The sequence below is a fragment of the Petaurus breviceps genome, unplaced genomic scaffold, assembly GCF_028583685.1.
Source record: "Petaurus breviceps papuanus isolate PSGF00001 unplaced genomic scaffold, PetGlider_PUasm1.0 175, whole genome shotgun sequence".
Taxonomy (NCBI): Eukaryota; Metazoa; Chordata; class Mammalia; order Diprotodontia; family Petauridae; genus Petaurus; species Petaurus breviceps.
Genome location: NW_027185764.1, coordinates 6,250,842 through 6,266,899, shown reverse-complemented (window position 1 = coordinate 6,266,899; position 16,058 = coordinate 6,250,842). Strand labels below are relative to the sequence as shown.

Here is a 16,058-nt window from a genome sequence, read left to right as displayed (position 1 = left end):
GGGGGGGGGGAGGTTGTCAGGGCCTGAGTTGGAGCCTGGGAGGAAGGGACTGGAGCCCGGGGGGCAGAGCGGGGGAGGAGAAGGCCGGGGCGGCAGCGTCCCGGAGTGAGGGGCCGGCCTGGCAGGAGGGGCAGGGGAGATGGCATCCCAAACCAGAGCAACCGGCTCCTCTGGCCAGGCCTCTGCCCTCCCTGGGGGGTGGGAGGGAGCCGATCCCCAGGGCCACCTGGCTGCGGGGAGCCACCACACCCCAGAGCTGGCTGGCTGCTGTCCGCCCTCTGGCCGTGGGGCTGGCCTTGGAGAAAAGAGAAGCAGCAGCCGGGGTGGGAGGGGGAGGAGGGAGCCAGGCCTGTCATCAGCGGCAGGGCCCAGGGCAGCAGGCCTGGGCTTGGGATCAGGAGAGGCCTGTCACACACATTAGCTGTGCGACCGTGGCTAAGTCTCCTTGGGTCTCCCAGACTCCCTGTCTTATCTGCACAGTGGAGATCATGCCTGTAACACTTATGTCTGTGCTCCCAGTCTCACACGCAGCCCTCCTATGGAGTTGGTGCTTCATAAATACTTGTTGGATCCTCAGTGATGCCTTAAGGATCAAACGAGGTGCTTGCAGAGAGCCGTGCTATGTAAATAATGGTTATCATTTAGGGTCTCTCTCACCTGTCTACTTTTTGCCCGCAGAAGGATGCATCCCTTCAGCCCCCAGAGCGACTAGAGCATCGGCTAAAACATTCCGGAAAGCGGAAGCGGGGGGGTGTAGGGGGGGGCCGAGGGGAGCCAGGAGACAGCTCAGAGCGAGAGACTGGCCGGCCCCCAGGGGACCGTGCCCGCAAAAGGTCCAGCAAGCGAAGGAGGAAAGAGGTGAGATGTGCCACCCCCCACTCTTACCCTTCCGTAAGTCTGTTGTGTATCCTATGCTATGCTGTACTACGTCTGTAATTCTTCTGTTGGTCACAGTGCAGCTAACCTTGTCTTTCAGTGCTTTGTGATTGGGTTGTGGGTATGATACTTTAGAAAGGAAACGAGCAAACTGACAGGTCCAGAGAACAGTCCTTCAGAGGGTAGAGCTAGGACCGATGGGCGAAGGTTTACAGGAAAGCTGCTGGTTTAGGAACGCTGCAGAGAGGAATTCCTGTATTCAGTAGGAAGTTGGACTAGATGATTCTTAAGTTTACTTCTAACTCAAGGATTTTTAGAGGAGTGGGTTTTGGGAACTTACAGTCTAAAGGAAACAGCTCTTCAAGGGCATGGTGTCCTAGGGTCTCAGAATATGAATCTTGAAGGAGGTGGGGAGCAGGCCAAAGCTGCAGACCTTTCATAAATAGGAGAGTTTTTGACTGCTTTGTGTGATTGAGAGGGTACGAAGAACATGGATATCTTTAAACATTCCTTTGAAGGGTTGTAATGTGCCACACACCAAGGCATAAGGGGTGGACAGCTCAGGTGGAATTTCCTAACAGTCAAAACTGTCCAGTAATGGAAGGGTTGTCTTTGGAGGTGTGATCTCACCATCTGTGGGGGTGTTTAAGCAGAGGCTATGGGTGATCATATGTCAGATTAAAGAAAAGATTTTTTTCAGGTTGGGAGGCTGGATTAAGTGACCTAAAATCTGCATTAATATTTAAGATTTCATAACCCCTTAGGATTGGGACTAGTTAGTACTGGATCAAGTCTTTTGATAGAAGAAAATTTAGGCTGAGCATAGGGCAAACGGGCCCAACTTTGTGGAGTTTGAGCTTGAATTGGACAGCGGTAACATACGGGAGTCAAATGCCTCTTTGACTCTGCCTTTGACTTCTTCCTGATGAGTGTCCCTTACCTGTGTACTCTTCCCTTATAGGCCTCCTCCCGAAACTCTCTGGAAGCCGGATACATAGTAAGTGGTCATTCCCTGCCCAGTTTTTTCCCACTCTCTCTCCAGAAGACACTGCCGCATCCCCTGCCAACTCTTCTCCCCTCCCCTGACACTTCTGTCTCTCCTTCTCTCCAGTGTGACGCGGAGAGTGACCTGGACGAGAGGGTGAGTTGGTGCCTATGTTGGGTGGGGTTGCTAAGGGTGCCCAGAGGCTATTTGGACTTGGGACTGTGACATCTCTGGGTAGAATCTCTTGTGCCACCAGGAACTGACTGCTTTCCCCTCTCTCCCTTGCCAGGTCTCTGATGATGACCTCGATCCATCGTTTACTGTCTCAACCAGCAAAGGTTTGTTCCGAGGGCCAGGGTTGGGGTTGAGGCTGAGCACAATCTGGAGATTAGTTGCTCCCAAGAAGGGAGGAGGGACAGTAAAGCACCCAGTTGGCCACTGACCTTGTACCTTCCCCTCCCCTTCTAGCCTCGGGCCCCCATGGCAACTTAAATGGGAACTGTGAAGCGAAACTCTCTGTGATCCCCAAAGTGTCGGGGCTGGAGCGGAGTCAGGAGCAGCCCCCAGGACCCGACCCGCTGCTAGTGCCTTTCCCTGCCAAGGAGCCACTGCCTCCACCGGCCCCCAGACCCCCAACTACCCCCCCAGCCCCAATGCCAGCCCCTGTCAGTCTGCCACCCCCACCCCCACCCCAATTGCAGCTCCGGGTTTCACCCTTCGGCATCCGCTCTTCCACTTATGGCAGTGGCCTGGACCTCAGCACTGGCAGGTAAGTGATCCCAGGAAGCTAATTTGATCATATTTTTTATTCATGTATTCCTTCTACTTGTACCATTCTAGGTACCATGGGGCATTAGTGAAAAAGGTTGGTGTTCCTGCCTTAAAGGACCAAGTATTCTGACTAGGGAGAGAAAAGATTTATGTGAAACTCTTAAGAGTGATAGAATATTAGCGCTTATTTTATAGATAAGGAAACTGAGCCAGAGAGGCAAGATGATTGTTCAAGATCATGCTGTAAGATAGTAGCAAAGTCAGGACTAAAGGATAGGTCTTCTGACTTCTTTCCATCTAGTGTTCTTTTTATTACTTCATGCTCTCTAAAAAGGGAGCTATACTGAAAAAGAGAACTTAACCTGGGAAAAGGAAGACTTGAGAGAGACGTGCTGAGATGCATTGGTCCTAGGCTGTATGGTTTTTGAGTAATGCGTAAAGCTTTAGAAGTTAAATTGAGGTCGAAAGCCGTAGTTTATAGCATACATATTCATGGGGGCCAGAGAAGAGAGAGATCTGTGTAGGCCAGGTAAATTAGGATGGATGAAAGAAGTTGATGGGAAAGGATCAGGGAGAGGAAACAACAGAAACAAAAGAAATGAAAGCCTTCTTTGCCTGAGAGTGGTTCCTTGGGCGGGGGGGGGGTATACCCTCATATTTGTCTGTAAGCTTAAATCTTAAGATCTTAGCAAACATCAGAAAATTCATATCGGAGAAAAGCTTTATAAATGCATTGGATGTGAGAAGGGTGTTGTTAGCAAATCTGACCTTCCCCCAAATAGATGAGATTCTTCCAAATTTTTCATGTTTCCTTACTTTTTTTTTCCACAGCTCTTCGAGGCCACCCCCGAAGGCTCCTGCCCCTCCAGTGGCCCCACCTCCACCTTCTTCCTCTTCCTCTTCCTCTTCATCTTCTTCTTCCTCATCTTCTTCAGCTCAACTCTCCCATCGGCCTCCAACGCCCTCCTTGCCCTTGCCCCTGGCCAACCATGGCTTTCCCCCTACTGGGCTCCGGCCCCCTCCCCCACCACCCCATCCTGCCCTATTCTCCCCTGGCCCTACTCTACCCCCACCCCCACCTTTGCTGCAGGTGGCAGGCCACCCTGGGGCTGCGACGGCCAGTGCCCTCTCTGGTGAGTCTTCAAGAGCCTGTATAGCTGCGAAAGGTAGAGAGAGACCCTAGAGAAAGAAGCTCTGGGGCAGGCATTCTTCCCTTTGAATTGGGAAAATTCAGTTTCAAGAGATAATGGATCCAGGAGAAGGGTGTGGGTTGAAGCCTGAAAGGAAAGGATGAAGGAATAAATGTTAGGTAATAGAAGTAGAAGAAAGTTACCCAAAAGAGGCAAGAACCTAAGGGGAAAGACTGATCCACGAAAGGCTGGAGCAGGAGGAAGCAGAAGTAAGGGATAGGAGCCCAGTAGGGGTGATGCTTGAGTTGGGTGGTTTGGTGGAATGGGGAAGGGGGGTATAAATCCCTCTCTCCCTCCACCCTACCTCGTCCTGGTCACCTCTCACAGAGCAGGAGCTGATGCGGCAGGACCTGAGCACTCGGTTCCTGAGCGCCCAGGGAGGCCCCGAGGTGGGGGGGGGCAGGGGGCTCAGCCCGGCCCCTGGCCTTCCAGTTCCACCAGCACAACCACCAGCACCAGCACACCCACCAGCACACCCACCAGCACTTCACCCCCTACCCTCCTGGCTTGCTGCCCCCCCACGGTCCCCACATGGTGAGATTCCTTTCCCATTCAGGGACCTGGTAGGGGTGGGAAGGGGCATCTGAAGCCTTTGGAGGGTTGGGGGAAGTTCCCTGATGGTTTGACGGTATGGGATGGTGAAGTGTATTCTGAGGTGGACAGTGGGAAGGGATGTTTGGGGTGGGAGGGAACCATCTGAATCCATGTGTGGGAGGTCCTTCCAGTGGGAGATAGGGAAGTCTAGTGTCTCTGGCTTATAATTTGTCCCTGCCTTCTTTCTCATAGTTTGAGAAATATCCAGGAAAAATCGAAGGCCTTTTCCGGCATAATGTGAGTACCATGAGGAGCCCTGGGTCATAGTTGGGTGTGGGAATACTGTGGCAAGTTTTTCTCTTAGTGCTTAATGAGCATTCATTTGGTATAGAGGACTCAGCAATGTGGTAGGGACACAGGCTGCCAGTGGCAACCAAGTCTGTCCTAGATGAGATCTCACTGAATTCTTAGTTATGGAGCAAGGGAGCAGTATGATAGGCAAGAAAAGAGACCTTTTTGCTGTTCTCTGACCCCAGTTTGGTCATTTTTCCTTCACAGCTCTATGCGGCCTTCCCCCCTGCTGTCCCTGGCCTCCCTCCTGGTCTGCCTCCTGCTGTTTCCTTCGGTTCTCTGCAGGGGGCTTTCCAGCCTAAGGTGAGTGTCCAAAACACAGTTCTTATATTCTCCTTTCCCGCCTATCTCTTGATAAATCGTGTGCTCTTTGTCCCACTTCCAAAGCCCTAGGGGAATTAACTCTTAGATCCCAGACGGGCCTTCAGTTACCAGATCTCCGTTCCCATATCCTTACCCACTCACCCTTCCTTTCCCCAGAGCACGAATCCAGAACTGCCACCACGACTGGGGCCGGTCCCCAGTGGGCTGCCCCAGAAGGGAACACAGGTGAGCCTGGGGGAGACAAAAGAGGGCCAGTTCTTGGCAATGAGGGCAGGAGTGGTGAGTACATGGGGAAGATGGAATGCCTTGTAGGCAAAGTAGGGAACTTTAATGGGTTGGGTTGGTGGTTTTTCCCCACCCCCCCCCCCAGGAAGAAAAAGGAAAAATAGTCTCACCGTGGCCATTTCCTAGGGGCTTCAGTGTTTGTTTTTCAAGCAAAGGAACGAGCAGTGGGGGTTTCAGAGAGAGAGAAAATTCCTTAAGGAATGAACAGGGTAGGGGGAGGATCCAGAAAAAGAAAGTTCTGAGACCTTGGAAGTGTTGATGGGACCCATTAGGAAATTGGAACTTCTTAAAAATTAAAAAAAAAAATTGTTTTTTTTTTTTTGGAGGGGGGAATGCAGGGCAGTTGGGGTTAAGTGACTTGCCCAAGGCCACATGGCTAGTAAATGTTCAATATCTAAGGCTGTATTTGAACCCAGGTCCTCCTGACTCCAGGGCCGGTGCTGTATTCACTGTGCCACCTAGCCGCCCTGAAATTGGAACTTTGGGGGACAAGCTTTTAGGGGCAGGTTGTAGCTCAGGGAAGGGGGCTTAATAAAAGGGCTGTGTGTTATTCTAAGGGAGGGAGCTGTTTTAAGGGGAAAGAGCTCTGAGGACTGTGATCTCTGGGCTCAGAGGCCAGGACCCCGAGGGCAAAGGGAAGCTGGAATTTTAGAGAGTCTGGGTTTGCTAAAATGAGTGCTGGCAGATGGGACTAAGCTGTGCCCCCATTTCTGTTCCTGCCCTTCAGATCCCTGACCATTTCCGCCCCCCACTGAGGGTGAGTAGGATGGGAAAGAGAGTGGGTTAGTGGGCTCAGAGGGTCAGGGAGGGAGAAGGGCATGGCTTAGGGTCTTATGGGCGATGGGGAAGGAGGGAAGTTTGACTGGGGAAGGCTAATGGTGTTACTTGTCTTCCGTTACTTCTGCACCTCAGAAACCAGGGAAGTGGTGTGCCATGCATGTGCGAGTGGCCTATATGATCTTGAGGCACCAGGAGAAGATGAAGGTACCTACCAGAACTGGTAGAGAAAGGATGGAGCTGAATCAAGGAGAGTGGGGAGCTAGAGGCATGAGAGTCGGAGCTGAGCAAGGACGGGCTCCTGGGAGAGATGTTTTACTGACTGATTTAGGGCACGTGAGGTAGTGCTAGATAGGAGCAGCTGCTGCCCCCAGACAGTTTCTGTCTGCCCCTAGGGGTGCCGACAACTTTATCATCAAGGCTTCATTCCTTTTGGGGCTTGATGATTTTTCAATTCTTAGGCATTTCCTATAAAAATGCAATGCCACTCCCCCGCCTTCCATATACACTGAAGAAGTGGCGCCCATGTAAACTCACATAAACAAGGTCTAATTTATCAGATTGTTTTCCAGCCTGTCTCTGTGGGAGTGGGGCCAGGTTTCAGGGAGAAATGTGTCCAGTCAAGGGCAGTGGACTCTCAAAAGGGAGTTGAGAGGGGATCCCCAAGACTAGATTTGCCCATTTCCCTGTTCTCTCCAGGGGTTAGCATCTTCAGGAAACCTTGAGGAAGGGAATAGAGAAGGGAGGAACATACTAAAATCCCTCACCGTAGTTCTTCCTCTCCAGTTAATGCAGGGTGATCCTCATAAGCTGGATTTTCGGAACGACCTTCTGCCCTGCCTCCCTGGGGCCTATGGAGGCCTTCCCCCTGGGCAGGAACTCTCCCACCCAGCTTCCCTCTTCACCGCAACAGGTGAGCCTGGGAATGAGCACTAGTTTGGCAGTTAGTTTTCCTTGGTTCCAGTAGTGACTATGCCACTAACTATAATTGTATGATGTTGGCTAAGTCACTTGAGGTTTCTTTCTCAGCCTTTGTTTCTTCTGTATTTGTTTGAGTCTCTTACAGCTCTACCATTTGCTGGATAATAAATCTTAGAATCTTGGTGTTGAATTCCTTTGCGGAAAGCTTTCTCTCCATTTTTCTCTCAGGTGCTGTCCATCCTGCTGCCAACCCTTTCACAGCAGCTCCCGGCCCCCCTGCATCCTTTCTGAGCCCCAGTACCCACATTGGTAAGAGTCGTTCTTCATAGTCTTCCTTATACTAGCCCTAGGATTAAGCTAAGAAATGGTGACCCCATGTCTAGAGGGCAAGAACCCATAGTTCTTCCCAGTCATCCATGCCCAGTTCCCTCAGTGTCCCCTGAATGTACCGTGTTTCCCCGATAATAAGACACCGTCTTATTATTTTTTTTTGGACAGAAAAACACCAGGGGGCTTATTTTCAGGGGAGGGCTTATTTTAATGAACATTGACAGCCATTTTAATAAACAGGTAAATGTGAACAAAAAAATGTACCTTTATTCAATAAGCAAATCACTGGGGAAGAACAGGATGACGCGCTCACTGCTGCAGCTCTGATTGGATGCAGCTCGGAGCCTGGCGTGCGTTTCACCGGGAGGGGGGAGGGGGGGGAACGGTGCATACAGAGGGTACCGTAATGTAGCGAGTAGTGCAGGGGATCACCTTCACTACAGTAGCAATCTCAATAGGGCTTATTTTCGGGGGAGGGCTTATTTTTAGAGGAATCTTACACAGTAAGGGGAGGGCTTATTTTAGGGATAGGTCTTATTATCGGGGAAACACGGTATCACACACATTTCTCTGAGTCTTCGCTTATTCTGCTCTTCACTTACCCGATACCCCTGTTTCCATCCCTCTCACCTATCTAGAGCCTATAAGCTCTTCTGAACTCAGCTTAAATCTTTCTCCATTAAGTAACAAAGTTTAGTGGAAAGACCCTGGACTTGGGGTAAAGTGGCTTTGCCACTCATTTGTAATGCAACATTTAGTAAACCATTTCTTTCATGGCCTTATTTTCTCTATAAAATGAGGGAGTTGGACTGGGTGACGTCTTAGGTCCCTTCAAACAACATCTTTTCTTTTGTTCTGGGTTTAAGAATTCTCTCCCATTCCCAGCCTGTGGTGACACCCCTGTCCTGGACAGGTGTAACACTGGTCTTTCCTTTTCATTTGGAATCTTCTAGCACAACCGCTTTACATCTTTTTTTTTTTTTTTACTTCTTCTGTGTTAGTCTTGTTTCCCCGGGAAGACTTCTTAGTTCCTTTGAGGGTAGGCGACCTTGTCGTACATTTTTATATCCTAAACACCGGGCTCGAGAAAGGCAAGTGCTACATCAGTGCTTTGCTGACTGATTTCCCTTTTCCCCTGCAGATCCTTTTGGGCGTCCTACCAGCTTTGCGTCCTTGGCTGCTCTCTCCAATGGGGCCTTTGGAGGCCTGGGCAGCCCGACGTTCAGTGAGTCTGGGGGTGCTGTGGTCAGAGAGATGGGAAGAAGAGCCCCTTTCCTCTCTAAGTTGTGTCGGTCCCTCAGCCCAGGGGTGGAGCAGGCAGCCAGTTGGATCCTGTCGCTTCACATTTAGTCTGAAACTCCTGGTTCTTAGAGCTGGCCAACTTGGTTTTTCTCTTTTTCTAGACACTGGTGCTGTCTTTGCCCAGAAAGAAAGTCCAGGGGCCCCTCCTGCCTTTGCCTCTCCTCCTGATCCATGGGCCCGGCTGCACCGTGGTCCCCCTGCCTTTCCTGCCTGGGCCCGACCCCCTGAGGCTGCACGGACCCCTGGCTCGGACAAGGAACGTCCAGTGGAGAGGCGAGAGCCCTCAGCCCCCAAAGAAGAGAAAGATAGGTATGGCTTTTCCTGAGCACTGTGACCCTCCACCTCCTTTTCTGTACCTCTGACTTCAGCTGCCCTTGACCTTAACCGGACTCCTTCATTTCTCCATCTCTTGTTCACACCCACCAAGAAAGAAATCTAGTTTCTAGCTTCTCTTCATTTCATTTTCCTTTGTGACTGTCACTTGTTCTTCATTTCATTCATGCAACAAGCATTTATTAAGCACATCTCTTCTCCCTTCCCTTAGGGATCTCCCATTTTCCCGACCACAGCTTCGAGTTTCCCCAGCCACCCCCAAGTCCCGGGCTGGGGAGGAGGGGGTAAGACCCCCCAAGGAGCCTGTGAGGGTGAAGGAAGAGAGGAAGGAGGAGGTCCCTGGGCCTCCCAGCCTACACCTGCTTTTTGATCGGCCCCGACCACCCCCCTTCCTGGGTCCCAGTCCTTCTGACCGATGTGCCCCCTTCTTGGAGCCCTGGCTGCCAGGCCCTCCACGCCTGGCCCGGCCCCCACGATTCTATGAGGCTGGGGAGGAGCTGGGAGGGGCAGGAGCTGTGGCCACAGCTCGCCTCTATGGTCTGGAGCCTACCCATCCTCTACTCTATGGTCGTTTGGCCCCCCCACCTCCTACCGCAGCCCCTGGGCCCCCTCAATTGCTTAGCAAGACACCTCCTGGGGCCCTCTTGGGGGCTCCGCCGCCCTTGGTGCCCGCCCCTCGGCCTGGTTCTCCCCCTAGGCCACCAGGACCACCCAGAGCTGATAGGTGAGGGGAGGGGCTGGGGGTAGAGCTCCATTTCCTTCCCCCTTTTTCACTTCCCCACCCAGCCTTAGGGTGAAAGTTGTGATTCTATTTGGGAGGGCAAAAGTCATGACCCCTAGGCTTCTGTGGAATTGTCATGGGGTCAGAGGTCATTACCCCAGCCATGGGATCATCCTGAAAGTAGAGGTCCCAGACCCACCCACCCCCAAAGGGGTTAAGTGCAAGAGCCACTCTCTAGAGGGATGGGGGTCACCTGGAGGGCAGAGGTTGTGACCACCTGAGAGGCAGTGCTTTCCCTCTCCTTTTCTCCCCATCCCCTCCCCTTTCCCCTTTTAAATCTGGGCTCCCTCAGAGGGTCCCTTGGATGCTAAGCCTCCCAACAGCCTCCTGTAGGCTTATCAAGCCTGAGGCCAGAGTCACACATACCCAGGCCTCTTGTTCCCCCTTCCCTCCTGGGGGGAAGCAGGATGGGGCTGCTGGGACATCAGAAGTCACCAGTGACCCTCCTTCATAGGGTCTGAGAAGATGGGGGGTTAGGGGGGGAGGGGGGTTCCCTGTACATATTTATCTCCCCTTCCACATGGCCCCCCCAGGTGTTTTGTACATTTTTACAGGGGTGCCCCCTCAGCCCAACCCCTCTTCCCCCCTCCCTTGTTTAATTAAATCCTCAGACTGGTGCTCTGTTCCCAGCCTCTCGCCTCTCTGTCTGGGGGGAGGGGGGAAAGGGAAGGAAAGGGGAAAGCCTGGTGGGGAGTTGGGATTGGGAACCCAGCAGGAGATACTAGGGACTTGGCTTTATTTTCCTCAGGAAATTGGTGATTTAGATGAGGGACAAAAGTGGGCACGGCCTCCCTGAGTCCATCGATTGGGCCAGGATATACTGTATTAATCTCACCCTGCCATTCTAGGAGGAAGGGGAAAGTCCTCTTTGATTGGCTGGCAAGGCCACTTCCCTCCAGCCTTATATCTTGTTTCTTGTCATCCCCAGGCTTCCTGAATTCTTAAGCCTCAGAAATTCTGTCCCTCTCAATGTGTAGGTCCTGGTGCTCTGGACCAAGCATCCCCCAAGAGTCAGTTTTCCTATTCCCAAGAATCTTGGGGGCCTGCTGTCCTAAGGCAGAACTTGGTGTCTGCCTTTATGCTGCTTCCTCCCCTCAGAGTCCCTGAATTCCCTAGCAGGGAGGCTGAATTCATCATGTCCCACAGACCAAAGAACAGGGGACGGAGCAGAGCAAGGCAGGCAGATCCTTGGAAGCTTCCTGCCTTCCTGAACTCTTCCTAACAATAACCCTAGCCCCAGCCTGGCCTCAGGGAGCTGCAGGTACCCCTGTGTTCTGGGCCACCTTAGAGACTATTAAGGTGGTGGGTTTGTTAAAAAACAAAGATATTCAGTTGGCTCCCTCCATGGGGTAAATGGGGGATGTTGGCTCTGTAATATTTGCGGATATTTATATAAAAAAGGAGTGTTACAATGCAGCTTATCTTCCTCCTCTTTGACTGTATGCCTGGGACTGGGTGGGAAGAGGGAGGTGGGAGGAGGGGGCCCAAATTGGATGGTGTGCACCAGGGGATAAACTTGGAGACCATTATGACCAGGATTGGGGGTAGGAGGTAGACTGGGTACTTTTGGGACTTTTTCAGATTTTCCTGTTCTGTTCATCTTATCCTTATGCTAAAATTCGTTTCCCTAAATGAAGCCAATGAAATAGGGGGTACATACCTAGTTTTGAAGCATCAGGATATAATGACAAAAAGATTGATCCATGAGTCAGGAACCCATATCACAAAGAACTCTACTCCATTTGGCTGACCATTTGCATTCTATTAAAGTCAGAAAAATTTAGGTGAGGCTCCGAGGCCAAAGAACCACAAAGTGTTTCTGAAGCTAGTCCTAATGAGTTACTAGTCTAACCCAGGGTTTGTAGTGACCCTGGGCAATCCACTGCATATCTAAACCTTAGCCTTATCTATAAAATGAGGGCATCAGGCTTCATAATCTCCAAGGTCACTTCCAGGTTTTACTTGTACTCTTTGTGAATAGGGGTAGAAATATGTTTTCGTTTCACATTTTCAAGCCAAACGTTTTTAAGGGGAAGAGCATTCCACCCAGACTTTGTCATCATCTGCACTTCTAGCTACTCAGTGGAGGCTCCCAAAGAACTCACTAAAAACAGCTGAGTAAATTTGGCCTTACAGGCTTACCTTGGTTTTGCTGGATTAACACGGAGGCCAGACTGGAGGCAGAGGTGATGGCAGATCATAGACCTGCACCTTGATATAAGCTTCTAGCAGCCCTGGTGACCAATCATCAGACTACGCTTGCATCATTCCTTTTTTTAAAGGAATTAATATCTCCAACAGGCTACCTGGAAAATGCCTATATACTCCCAGATGGGGAAATGATAATGATTTTAGAGTCATGATATCTTAAGTTTGAAGGAAGCTTGGAGGAAATAGAGTGTAAACCGTCTAGCATTCAACAAGTTAAATGTCTGTTAAGCATGTTTTATGTGTGGTACACTAGAGGTACAGAGATGAAAGACAAAGAGTGTCTGCTTCCAAGGGGCTTATATTTTAGCTGAGGGGATGAGTTTGAACAAATGTGATGATACAAGGTTTTTCAGTTGTGTCTGACTCAGTGGCCTCATTTGGTATTGAAAATACCAAGAGTGGTTTGCTATTTCCCTCTCTGGTTCATTCTGCAGATGAGGAAACTGAGGCAAATGGGGTTAAAGGACTTTCCCAGGATCACACATCTAGTAAGTGTTCGAAGCCAGATTTGAACTCAGGAAAATGAGTCTTTCTGATTTCAGGCCCTGTACTCTCTACACTGTGCCACCTAGCTGAAAGAAAATCACTGGAGTAGGGAGGCAGACAGGCTTCTTTGCCATCATGATATGGCAGTCTAGCCAGGAACTGCAGTGTACAGTGTTCCAGCTTCAAGGGATGCATCAGGGCAAGATGAGGCCTCACAGCCACATCAGGGCATTGTGACCTAGTGCAGGATGCAGGAACAGGTGCCAACTGGCAGCCTTGCCCCTACTCACTTGGGGGTCTCAGCATCCAAGACACTTGCTGCAGTGACCTGTGCCCAGCTGTGGTGCTAAAGGTAAGGAGCAATCGTGGGCTTGGGCTGTGTGCTGAGTAAGAAACAAGTTCAGAAGCAACAGCTGTGTGCCTCTGATCCCAGGAGGGGGATGGGGTCTCGTCAATTTACCATCAGTCTGCAACCTGCTGAAGAGTAACCAGGACAGGCATCCCAGGCCAGAAGAAACTGCAGTTCTGTTACTGTGAAACAGCAGGGTTTTCCAGCTGGTTACCATGGCAGCAGCAGTCTACTGAAACTCCAAAGGAAGCACCCAAGAGTCTGCTGTTCAGACCCAAACCCAGGTGGCCGGCTTATAGAACTCAAGACGGGGAACTCAGATTAGACCACTTTGGTAACACTGAAATCTTGCAGGTCCCCTTCCTGAACTGTCCCTGAAATCCGGGAATAACACAATACTCAATACCTGGCCCCAGACATTCTCTCCAGAAGTGTGCAGAGCCTGGCTCTAACCTCAAGTCTGAAATCAAGAAGTAAGCTGGAAAAATGGTCAAGCAATTCCTCCATAAAGAGCTATTGTAGTGACAGGGTCACTCAACATCCAAACCCAGAAAAAAAGAACGGCACCAAAACTTCTACAAAAATAGGTTGGGCACAAATTCAACTTGACTTCCTAGAAGATAAAAATTATGAGTTAAACAGGCTTTTATAGATGAAAATACTAGAAAAATTGCAAGAGAAATGAGATCAATGGGGAAAAGAATTGGAAAGAGAATTAACAGCTTGGCATGAGGTATAAATTCTTTCCTAAGCAACAAACTCCCAGAAAATTATAATGAAGAAATATAAGCCATTGTCTTGATGAAACAAGAAATACTGGAAGATTTTATTTTAATTTTTTTAATGTTAATTTTTTATTTTTTTTGCCTTTTGGAGAGCAATTGGGCTTAAGTAACTTGCTCAAGGTTACACGGCTAGGTTGTGTGTGTGTGTGAGAAGTGTCTGAGGCCAGATCCGAACCCAGGTCCTCCTGACTCTGGGGCTGGCACTTTACTCACTGTGCCATCTAGCTGCTCCATGAAAGTCAAAAGATTTTTTAAAAAATAGAACATGAAGTATCTCATAGCAGAAAAACTGACTTGGAAAATAGATCAAGGAGAGAAAATTTTAGGATCACTGTACTACTTGAAAACCATGACCAAAAAAAGAGCCTAGACATCATATTTCAAAGAGATGATAAAAGAAAGCTACCCAGACTTTTTAGAACCAGGGGACAAAGTAGAAATAGGAAGAATCCACCAGTCACCTCCCAAGTGAAAAAATCCCCGAAACATTATGGCCAAAAATTTAAGAGTTCTTAGGTCAAAGAAAAGATACTGTAAGCAGCCAGGAAGAAAAAATTCAATTACTGAGAAGCCACAGTCACTATAACACAATTTAGCAACAACTAATACAAAGTGGAGAACTTGTAACAGGATCTAGAATGCAAAGGATATAGACTTAGAACCAAGAATGACTTACCCAACAAAATTGAGTATAATCCTATAAGGGGGAAAAATGGAACTTTAATGAAATATAGGACTTACAAGTATTCCTGATGAAAATAGAGCTGCATAGAATCTTGAGGTTTAAACACAGGAGGTAAGAGAAACATAAAAAGGTAAAATGAATGAACAGTCATAAAGGACTAAAGGTTAATCTGCTCACATTTTTATAGGGAAAGAACCCTGTCATCATTAGTTGTCCTAGAGGGGAGACTGATTAGACAAAAGGACTGGGAGTGGTTCTGTAACGTAGCCTTCCCTGAGCCCTCTTCATTCTACTGTCTTTCCGTTGTTGATTATTTCCCATTTATCCTGTACTTGCAGCTTATTTGTGCTTGGCTGTCCGCATGTGGTCTCCTCCATTCGATTTCGATCTCCTTAAGGGACAAGATTGCCTTTTGCCTCTCTGTATCCCCAGTTCTTAGCATAGTAACTGGTACATAGCAGCAACCTAGTAAATGTTTATTGACTGACTGACGATCTTGGAAGAAGAACATAAATACACTGGCTGGAGGAAGAAGGGAGTTTAGGTTAGGTTAGGGACAGTTATCTTACTTGAAACAAAAGTGCACAAGTAGAAGTCTACACAAACTAGGAGGAAGATGGGAGAAGTGGGTGACATGTTCTTCTGAAGTAGTCAAAGGAAGACTATACACACACCCTGTTGGTTAGAGAAATATGTTTCATTCAGCTGGAAAATAGGGAAAGGAAGAAGGAGGAAAGGGGAATTAGAGGGAGGATTAGTATCAAGAAAAACAAACTACAGGAATAGAACCTTTTTTTGGTGGCTGAGAACTGGAAACAAGTGGTACTCATTGATTGGGGGATGGATGAACAAATTATGATATATAAATGTGATGGAATACTATTGTTCTATAAGAAATGATGAAGGGAGGCAGCTAGGTGGTGCAGTGAGTAGAGCACCGGCCCTGGATCAGGAGGATCTGAGTTCAAATCTGGCCTCAGACACTTAACACTTACTAGCTATGTGCCCTTGGGCAAGTCACTTAACCCCAACTGCCCTACCTTCCCCCCTCCAAAAAGCAGAAGAAAAAAAAAAGAAGTGATGAAGGGAATGGTTTTGGAGAACCACAGGAAGACTTGTAGGCACTGATGCAGAATGAAGTGAGCCAATAAATTAACTTTTTAGAGTCAACCCCCATATCAGACCTGGTTCATGTGAACTTGGGGGAAAGGTACTGGGTAAATGATTACATCTCTGAGGTTCATGTGGGATAAATTTTCCTTCCCAGTGCTAGATCCCTTTTCTGAGAACCATACTTCTTTGAAATAGCCTTACAATACTTTATTCTTTTTGTAGCTGGACTATTTGCCCTAGTACAAGACAAATTAAGACAGCACATCAGAGCTTGCTTGTTTGTTGAGTAGGGCTGAACTGCTTGCCTGAACATGATACAAATCTGCATATCTGGAGCCCTAAAGATCCTAATACCCTATTGTCCCTTAACAAAAATCTACTATCAGTTTGTCAAACTTATTTATTATAAATCAACATATTTTATTCCTCCCCTTCACTGATAAACTTCAAAAAAGAGTAGTCTATATTTGGGGGCTTCATTTTCTCACTGCCTACTGACTCCTCACCTCCTGGAATCTGGCTTCCATTCTTATATCATTCTATACAAAATGCTTTCTGCCAGGGCACTCACAACCTAGTTGCCAGTCCAATGAATTAGTCTCATTCCTTCTGCTTCTTGGCCTTTCTGCAGTATTTAACAGTTGGCCACTCACTCACTGACATTCTCTA

At 48.8% G+C, this 16,058-nt stretch overlaps 1 protein-coding gene across 1 annotated transcript in view; it reads left to right on the top strand.

Moving 5' to 3' along the window:
* Nucleotides 1-11,176, top strand: part of FBRS (fibrosin) — a 13,036-nt gene extending 1,860 nt beyond the window's left edge. The window contains 18 exon segments of the mRNA XM_069084666.1: nucleotides 679-858; nucleotides 1,838-1,873; nucleotides 1,988-2,017; nucleotides 2,151-2,199; nucleotides 2,330-2,630; nucleotides 3,464-3,765; nucleotides 4,150-4,214; nucleotides 4,216-4,356; nucleotides 4,609-4,653; nucleotides 4,915-5,010; nucleotides 5,188-5,256; nucleotides 6,044-6,073; nucleotides 6,229-6,300; nucleotides 6,880-7,006; nucleotides 7,243-7,323; nucleotides 8,486-8,569; nucleotides 8,748-8,955; nucleotides 9,191-11,176. Of these exon segments, the coding sequence (XP_068940767.1) occupies nucleotides 679-858; nucleotides 1,838-1,873; nucleotides 1,988-2,017; nucleotides 2,151-2,199; nucleotides 2,330-2,630; nucleotides 3,464-3,765; nucleotides 4,150-4,214; nucleotides 4,216-4,356; nucleotides 4,609-4,653; nucleotides 4,915-5,010; nucleotides 5,188-5,256; nucleotides 6,044-6,073; nucleotides 6,229-6,300; nucleotides 6,880-7,006; nucleotides 7,243-7,323; nucleotides 8,486-8,569; nucleotides 8,748-8,955; nucleotides 9,191-9,707 (2,433 nt within the window). The 3' untranslated portion in view covers nucleotides 9,708-11,176.
* Nucleotides 11,177-16,058: the final 4,882 nt, after the last annotated feature.